Raw genomic sequence first — 9,609 nt, forward strand, 5'->3', positions numbered from 1 at the left:
CTACGAGAAATTCTATTTATATACATATATATATATATATATATATATATATATATATATATATATATATATATGTATGTATGTATGTATAACGTGTACAATATGTAATATCATAAAATACCAGCAAATGAAAATAAATTAAATGGAAAACACAAAATTAAGGGAAAAAGAAACCCTGAACCCCAAACCCCAAACCTTTTAGTACCGGTTGATGTTACCAACCGGTATGAAAGGGCTCCCCGCCCCCGGCGCAGGCTCGTGCCACGTGGTGGCCCTTTAGCGGCGGTTCGTGCAGAACCGGTACTAAAGGAGGGTGATCTTTAGTTCCCACCCTTTAATGCCGGTTACAGAATCGGCACTAAAGGCCCATACAAACCGGTGCTATAGCCCAGTTCTGCAATAGTGCATGCGGGAGTAGATTGAGCCCGCCCCGCCGCCGCTGCCAGTCGCCAGCCACACCTATGGACGCCGCCACCACGCACCACCGCAGCAGAAGGAGTGGGAGCAGGCGCCGCCGCCGCCACAACCAGCAGGAGCCCCGCCGCAGCCACATTGCGCGGGCTGTGCTTGGCGGCAGCGGCGGAGGGTGGGGAGGGGGTGAGGAACCCTGTAGCTGTATGTTATATCTACATGCCAAATTATTTCTAGAGTCTTGAAAACCCTGTAGAGTGTGTTTTCGGTCGCCGGCTGCACCGGTTGCACCACAAAGGCGCGTGAACGAAGATGCGTCCTCAGTCAGTGAAGGTCACAACGTTGTAGCTTATGTGACAAATCCCATTTTCTACGACAAAACAGTAATGCTGAGCGGTACAAGTCTAATAAACACAGTGGCTTAGCCTTTAGAGAGAGAGAGAGAGAGGTGGTTGGTCGATCTGAGGACGTAAAGATATGATGCCGATTTTCCGTTTTCGGTACGAGAAACATTCTGCAAGTTGTGACGCGCGGTCCAGCAGCCGCTCCGGCTTAAATAGAGGGGGTCGGGCGAGAGAGCAATGCAGAGCGACGGGGAGAGAAGAGCATAGCATAGACACCGAGCAGAATGAGGGTGGCGGTGGTTGGTGGCGGGGTGAGTGGGCTGGCGGCGGCGCACGAGCTTGCCGCCAGCGGCGGAGACGCCGTGCGGGTGACCCTGTACGAGGAGGAGGCCTGCCTCGGCGGGCACGCCAGGACGGTGGCCGTCGACGACGGCGCCGGCTGCGTCAAGCTCGACCTCGGCTTCATGGTCTTCAACCAGGTCCGTACATGAGCTATGCTCTTTGCTCATGCATCTTGCTCTTCAGATTCCCATTCTACTCGCCCCATGGTCTTGAGATTGCATGCATGGCTGACTCCATGGCTGAGGCCGTGTCATGTGCTGGCAGCGTGAAACACAGCCAAATGTTCCCATATACAGTAGTATAGATCATCTGTCGCAGTGACAATGTTCGCCATGCCTGTGAAAACTGCTCCGTTATTCACCAGCGGGGAAGAAAGCATTACGGCCTTCCGTGATATATATAAATGATTTGTTGTCACTACCAGAACGGTCTACAACGCACGTGTGTCCCAAACGAAAACACTGCTTTTGGATGAATATAAGGAAACAAAAATCAAAATATAATGTAGTACATATATACTACAAAAATTTTCGGAATGACTCTGCGTCCCGCACTTTTTGTAAAACATGTGTACATACTTGGATGGATCGGACCCTGACCAACTGAGTTGGATGGTGCAGGTTGTGCGTCGGACACACGTCGGACAAAAATCATCGAACCCATACCACTACTCCTAATACTTTGTCCTAGAGATAGCCTTTAGTAGCCGTTGTCTAAACGTGTGTGTTGGTGTGAGTGCATGTGTGCGTGGTGTCTTGTCTGTGTGCGTCTATTTTTTTTACTCGCAGTTTATAGGTAGAACTTTTTACGTCGGTATAAAGTTAGCCATGAGCTGGCCGTGTATGGCCGAAGCACCCCACGCATCGCAGTGTGGCTGTACTCTGGGATGGACTTCGTTCTAAATCTTTCTATGGTTGAGAAGCCTCCTTGAGTAATGAAAATTTTCTCTCCCCTGCAAAAAAGAGAGTTTTCGCCACGTATAGTTCCCACACCGATCATTAGCCAGGGTTGGAGGATTTCCTTACAACCCCCTTGACAGAAGACCGTAGGCTGAACTTGCAGATATATATATTGTGCCTTGATCTCATCAATCAGAGTTCTTGTTTGTTCTGATAGTTTGGTGTTATTCTAAGATTATGATGCATTTCCTTTTATGTTTGCGGTCATGTGTCGTTTCTTAGTTCACGTTAACCCTTATGGTTTTCTTTTGTGGGGAGGTACTGTTACGTTATAAATTTTGATATAATAACCCAATTTTTGGTGGATCCCGAGGGACAAGGAAAAGTTGAAGTGCTTAATCCTTTATCTCGTTTCGCCATACAGAAGTTGAGAAGTACTCGAAAGTGCTGTTGTGAGCTCGAGTTCACATGATCTCGAATGAAAAGTAAAATCCAAAAAATAGTAAACAAATACAAAATTCTTATTTTTTTAATCAAGAAACATTGATGAATTTTGTACATGCATGCAAATTTTCGTGACAGAATCACATTTGTGGAGCTGTGGACAAAAAATATGATGATCTAAAATGCTTCCAAAAACACTCTTTTTGGAGCATCGACTTTGTTTTTTTTGCCCACACCATCACAAATGTGATTTCATCATGAAAATTTGCTTGCGTGTAAAAAAAATCCAATGTTTCTTGCAAAAAAATCTGAACTTTTTTATAATTTTACTTTTTTTTGCATTTTACTGTTCATCCAAGATCATGTGAGCTTGAGCTCAAATAGTCCATGTCCAGAGGTACCATTTTTTTCTGTCGAGTAGGTTCCAACAATTTACATGCTTATGTTGAAAATGTAATTGTAGTTGTATAGGCTATTTTATAACTTGCAAAATAAATCTGGACATACGTGTGTCTTGCAACTAGCCTATACACACAGAACCAAGCACGTGTCATCCGATTAACCACGCAGAAATCATTTTTAATGGATCCACCATTTTGCGGCGGCTATAAACTGATGGGTATTTTGGATAGTATATGTTAGGTATATTTTTTCATATTTATATACCAGAAATAGTACATAATTTAATTTAACTTCCTTCAGAAAAAATAGAGAGATTTTTGAAAATCCGAAACAATAGAGAGATTTTAGAAAAAATAAAGAATTTTCAACCCCCCCTCCAAAAAAAAATTAAAAGGCATTCTTATTTTGGGGGATTTTAGTGCTTTTTTTCCAAGAATTATAGTGATGCTTTAACTTTTAAAAATTTCATAAGTAATTTCAGCAACATTTAAGAGAAACAGAATTAAATTATTCTATACATATTAGTAACTTCAATATTTTACAAATATGATTCATACAAATCTAAATAATGCAGGTTTATTTGTTTGAAAAGCATTTTACGGACATTTCCCCAATTATAATTATTTTGAAGAGAAATTCCAGTTTAATTCATAGTTTTTCACATGTATTCAATTTATTTTATACATTCAATTATATAAAACAATTTAAAAATATTGCAAGTGATATTTATAATAATTTCAATTATTTCAAACATATATCAATTATATAAATCAATTTAGAAAATATTACAAGGCAGTTTCACAAGAATTTCAATTTTTACAACATATTTTAGTCTGCTATTTAATACCGTATGATACTTGTTTTGTTTGAAAATTTATTTTGACATTCGATGAAATAATGTGTTGGTTTTGATCTTTCTCGTGTATTTCTGGAAATAACCACTATACACATTATTATATGAAGTGTATCAATCAATTATAGACAGATTTTAGTTAATTTAAAAAATATTCCATATACAATTTCACAAACATTATAATATTTAAAAACATATTTCACTTATATCAATCAATTCAATCATATTTCACTCGTAGTTTCAACAACTATGAAACTTGTATTTTTGAAAAGGAAAATGTTTTTAAGTTGATTGAAATGATGCATTTGTTTCAGTAATACGAAACAATAGAGAGATTTTCGAAAAAAATAAAGAATTTTCAACACCCCTCCCCCAGATTTTTTTTTCAAAAAGTGTTCTTCTTTTGGTGGATTTTAGTGCATTCTTTCCAAGAATTATAGTGACGTTTTAAATTTTTAAAATTTCATAAGTAATTTCAGTAACATTTAAGAGATACAAATTTACATAATTCTACACATATTGTAAAATTCAACATTTTTAAAAATATAATTCATACAAATCTCAATAATGCAAGTCTATTAATTTGAAAAGCATTTTACGGACATTTCTACAATTGTAATTATTTTAAAGACAAATTCAGTTTAAGTCATTGTTTTTCACATGTATTTAATTTATTTTATACATATGCCAATTATATAAAAAAAGTAAAAATATTCCAAGTGAAATTAATAATAATTTCAATTGTTTTGAACATATATCAATTAAGATAGATCAATTTAAAAAATATTTCCAGGCAGTTTCACAACAATTTCAGTTTTTACAACATAATTTATTGATCTATTTAATACTACGATACTTGTTTTGTTTGAAAATTTATTTTGACATTCAAGAGAAATAATGTGTTGGTTGTGGTCTTTCTCGTGTATTTCTAGAAATAACCACTATACACATTATTATATGAAGTGTATCAATCAATTACAAACAGATTTCAATCAATTTCAAAAATATTCCATATGCAATTTCACAAACATTTCAATATTTAAAAAATATTTCACTTATATCAATCAATCCAATCATATTTCACTTGCAGTTTCAACAACTATGAAACTAGTATTTTTGAAAAGTAAAATGTTTTAAAATTGATTGAAATGATGGATTTGTTTCAGTATTTCGCATGTATCCTGCATATCTAAAAGAGTCATCCTCACTAACTTATTTATCTCAACACACAAAAATGCCACCCTACCATATACCATAATGAATAGGATAAGACGCACGTACCTCAACATACAATCATGCATGGTAAAAAAAAAACAGGTACAAGATTCAACCATGCATGGGAAAATGCTTTCCAGTCAATTATTCTACTTATATTCAATAAATATGTTACAACAATACATAATTAAATATAGTTAGTCGTATGTTTGTTTCATTTTGGTTCTTAAGTTATCAAGCAAATTTTCTTCCTCGGCCAATTGCGGCAGTGGCGCGGGGTATCCTCTAGTTTCTGAAAATTAAATCTCCTAATTTTTTTTTCTGAAAATAACCGGTACATGCATTCCTTAGTATAGGCAGAAAATGCTAGCAGTAGGCACTAATCTTAAAGCGCGAAAGAAGGGTGATAACGCTCCCCCATTCACGGAGCCGTTGGAAAATCCACTTTGCGTTTGGCTCCCACCATTCCAGTGGACTGGCCATCAGTGGTCCTCCGCCGGGGCCGCCAACTTCGCCGTCCTCCGCGGGGCGGCGGCCGGCGCCTCCTGAGAACCATTTCGGCCAACTCGACATGGAGTGGAGTCCCATGACGCCTTCGGCTTCCTCAGCCGCAGCTCAGCCGCCGCCCCGGAGGCTTTCCCACCGCTGCCTCTGTGCCGGCGGCCGGGCGGCGTCCCGACTGCCACTCGGACGAGGCGCTTCCGGCCACCCTCCGTTTCCCCTTGCAGCCCTCTGCCTTCGCCTGCTGCAGCGGCCTGCCGCCCGTATTTTGAAGCAGGCCCCGTCGGGCTCGGAGAACAGCCGGGAGCCTCGGCCGTGACCGTGAGCTCGTCGTCGCTATTGGGTAGGCCCGCAAGGTCAGGCAATGCAGTCTTGATCGGCACCATAGCTCTCATCACCCCCCCTCCCCCCTGATTAGTGCAGCTCGTGCGTACCTGCTCATTGCACGGAAGGTGCTCGGTGGATTGCTTCTAAGCACAAAAATCATCTAGCGTTTCTACACTAAACATTCATCACATTTTCAGGGCCAACCTTTGCATTCTTATAAGCATATTTTGGTGTCTGCTTCCATGTGCTCATTGCTTTCGCATCACGAGTTCATGACAACGACACACTGTACCGGATCTTGATATTGGAACTTTGGAAGTAAGTAGATTATACTGTTAGGTCCAGCAAGCTTAAATGGAGAGTTTCGCGTGTGAATTTGTGTTTGTGCCGGCCGTGATTTAGGTTCTGAATTTATGTCCATCTATACAAAATCACTTCCCTAGCGAGTGGGAAGATTCTACGGCACTAGTTTCTTCCAGCATAACTGCTTCGTTATGGTTCACCTGGCTTGATTTTTGAAAAGTACACAATAAACGTTCGGCCATCACAACAAGAATTCTTATAAGGCTTGTGAAAATTTCTCTGTTGTTCAGAGGAATGCATTATGATTTTTTGAGGAATAAGGAAAATTTCGAAAAGTATTACACTAAAATAGTGTGTGTGTGCGCGCACGCACGCACGTGTGTGGCTCCTTTCGAAGGAAATATGCATGATTTATATCTGGTGCTATTTATCTTTTACTTTGATTTTTTTTGCAAGAAATCTTTTGCTCTGGTTATCAGTATATGACTTCCTACCCCTGGACTGACGATTTATAATATATTTGTTCCTCACCAAGATTTTTGTTGTGCTCTATGCATCAACGTAGGTAACATATCCCCACATGATGGAATGGTTAGAAGGGCTCGGGGTTGAGATGGAGAGATCGGACATGTCTTTCTCAGTGAGCACACAATCGAAAGGAGGCGTCGGAGGATGTGAGTGGGGAAATGGCAATGGTATCTCAAGCCTCTTGGCGCAGAAAAGCAACATACTGAAACCCAGTTTTTGGCGCATGGTCCGTGAGATACTCAAGTTCAAGAATGATGCTCTGACGTAAGTAGTCAAGGCCCTCAGTTCTCATGTGCATACATAATACTTTCATTCGTAGCTGGATGCCTGGTGTTTATACTAAACAATGACAATTAATTCGCTGGCTCGATCTTTGAAATGAAGGTACCTGGAGGACCATGAACACAACCCTGATCTGAACCGTAATGAGACATTGGGGCAGTTCATTCAGTCGCATGGATATTCCCTATCGTTTCAAGAATCTTATCTTGTACTACTTCTATCTAATCTACTTGCTTATTCCTCTTTTAGTGTACCAGCAACCTTCATTTTGGCAAAATCTCACATCAGAATTCGGTATTCAGTTTTTTTTTCATGTTTTAACAGTCATGTAGAACTGTGTAGAGAAACTATAACTTTCAAATAATTATGGTAAATTTAGGTGAAATATTCAAATTATAAATAAAATCTGGGCCTAGCCCTCAATGGCCAGTTTTCACACCTACATGGGTGCAGGGGGCGGTAAGTCGGTATGGCTGGCTATTAGCTTGTAGAAATTTTTTGTGTATATTTTCACACACAAAGAAGGAAAAGAAAATTTGTGATTATGCACACATTGTATTGTGATTAGAAATGCGTGTCTATGCTGTTTTGAGTTGGTGAAACGAAAATATACATTTGGTGCAGATTCCAGTCTGCACTGGCATGTGGTCATGTTCATCACAGGATGTTTTGAGCTTGTCTGCTTTCTTGGCACTGTCATTTTGCCATAACCATGGCCTTCTTCAGGTGCCTATCTACTTCTTATGCATGTTCCTTTCTCATTCCATTTGTCTTTGTGCATCTGAAAGCTGACTAAATCTCTGCACTCAGCTGTTCCGTCACTCCCAGTTGCCCACTGTCAAGCCTCGTTCCCAGTCCTATGTAAACAAGGTATGCAATGCGATCCATCATCCGTAAAAGAGATCGCACATGATATTTATTACACTATTTAGGCTTTGGCTGCAGCCAAATGCAGGGACTGAACAATGGAACTATTGCAGGTAAAAGGAGAATTGGAGAGCATTGGCTGTCGAATTAAAACCAGTTGTCAGGTCAAATCTGTTTCAAGTCTTGGTGGAGGTATGTATACGTGTTATTGTTTGCTGATTGACTGTACAAAACAATGTGCCATCATATATATTTTATTGATTCACTAACTGAAATAATCCTGTATCTTGGCACTGGCGACAGCTGGCTACAGAGTCTTGGAGAAGGATGGTTCAGAGGAAACATACGACAGTGTCATCCTTGGGGTCCATGCACCCAATGCTCTCAAAGTACTAGGAGTTGAAGCTACACATCACGAACGGAGAATTCTAGGTGCTTGTCAGTATGTCCACAGGTAAAGCTTGCCCTATCTAGACCATTCAATTTGCGTCAAGATTTGTGCTATCTTTATATATAAATTTCTCTTTTTTGTTTCTTCCAATCAAGAGAACATTTGACCTTGAAACTTTGCAGATCATTGTACAAAATGTCACTCATTGTATAAAATGTTTTTTTTGATGAAACATAAATTTGTCATTTCAAATTGTGAATGAATTGTATCATTTTTAAAAATTTATGTTGTGCCAAAAACTCCGTAAACTTTTCTGCACATGGTAGTACTTGTTTGATGTTGATCTGCAAAGTTTCGAGTTCAAATGTTCTTTTATTTGGGAGAAACAAAAAATAGAAGTTCTCTTGCACGAACTTTGATGCAAGAATGGACGGTGAGCATAGATGGTACACTAGTATAGGGGTACAACCAGAACTTCCCCTAAATAAAGTTTGATCTGATCTACTGGTTGTCTGACATGTTTATGTTGCAGGGATATATACCTTCACTCCGATCAAAATCTGATGCCCCGAAATTCGTCAGCATGGAGCGCCTGGAATTTCCTGGGGACAACTAGCAGGGGTTTTTCTGTTACTTACTGGCTAAACCAAATTCAGGTAAGTTCTCTGCTTTTCGTATGTATAGTTTGGTATAATGAATTAGTTTTACAGATGACATATTTTTTTTTATCAAACGACCCTTCCCTGGCTTTATTACGATGCTGAGACCATTTTGTGCGTGTTACATGTCCTCAGGACTTAGTCATGCCTCCTCGGCCAAAAGGAAGAAACCAAATGAAAAAAAAAAGATTTTCATCATGTTAGAACTCAGAACACCCTGTAGAGTAGGCTCACAGAATAACAGCAAAACGGAAGCTTCAGCCTTACCCCTCCAGCAGCATGAATGGATTACTTAATTATTAACTGTGGCATATTTGTTCTTTTTTGCTCTTCTAGAAAATTGAATCTGTCAGGCCTTTCCTGGTGACACTCAACCCCCCTTGTGTTCCGGATCATGTACTGCTTAAATGGAATACAAGCCTTCCTGTTCCGTCTGCGGCCGCGGCGAAGGCTTATCTTCAGCTTGATCAGATCCAGGGAAAGAGGGGAATATGGTTCTGTGGGGTATATAACGGTAACTTGTTTCATGAATTTCAGTTTGTAGATATGTACGATATACTTTTACATACTACATTAAAGTTAGGTGTGAAATGATCTAAAGAGCACTAGGTCTCAAATGTCTCTTCTGCATTGCATTGTAGGTCATGGCTTCCACGAAGACGGATTGAAGGTATTTGCATGCACAACCTGTCCATTTTTCCTTTTAGACCTGCCTCGCATAATGAACCATACTGTTACATGCTAAATTGGTGAGGGTCCAGCAAAGCTAAACATAACTAATCCTATTATCCTTCCCAACAAAATAACTAACCATCTTCCTTGCTTAGTTCCGAGCTTTTCC

The 9,609-nt window shown here is 39.7% G+C and overlaps 1 protein-coding gene across 1 annotated transcript in view; it reads left to right on the top strand.

Annotated features, from left to right (window-relative positions):
• The first annotated feature begins 1,039 nt into the window (after positions 1-1,039).
• LOC119366271 overlaps positions 1,040-9,609 on the top strand; it is a 13,128-nt gene continuing 4,558 nt past the window's right edge. The window contains exons 1-10 of the mRNA XM_037631967.1: positions 1,040-1,234; positions 6,607-6,833; positions 6,954-7,059; positions 7,476-7,577; positions 7,662-7,721; positions 7,832-7,910; positions 8,022-8,172; positions 8,642-8,765; positions 9,105-9,282; positions 9,410-9,438. Of these exons, the coding sequence (XP_037487864.1) occupies positions 1,040-1,234; positions 6,607-6,833; positions 6,954-7,059; positions 7,476-7,577; positions 7,662-7,721; positions 7,832-7,910; positions 8,022-8,172; positions 8,642-8,765; positions 9,105-9,282; positions 9,410-9,438 (1,251 nt within the window). The remainder of the gene's footprint in view (positions 1,235-6,606; positions 6,834-6,953; positions 7,060-7,475; positions 7,578-7,661; positions 7,722-7,831; positions 7,911-8,021; positions 8,173-8,641; positions 8,766-9,104; positions 9,283-9,409; positions 9,439-9,609) is intronic.

The sequence above is a fragment of the Triticum dicoccoides genome, chromosome 2B, assembly GCF_002162155.2.
Source record: "Triticum dicoccoides isolate Atlit2015 ecotype Zavitan chromosome 2B, WEW_v2.0, whole genome shotgun sequence".
NCBI lineage: Eukaryota > Viridiplantae > Streptophyta > Magnoliopsida > Poales > Poaceae > Triticum > Triticum dicoccoides.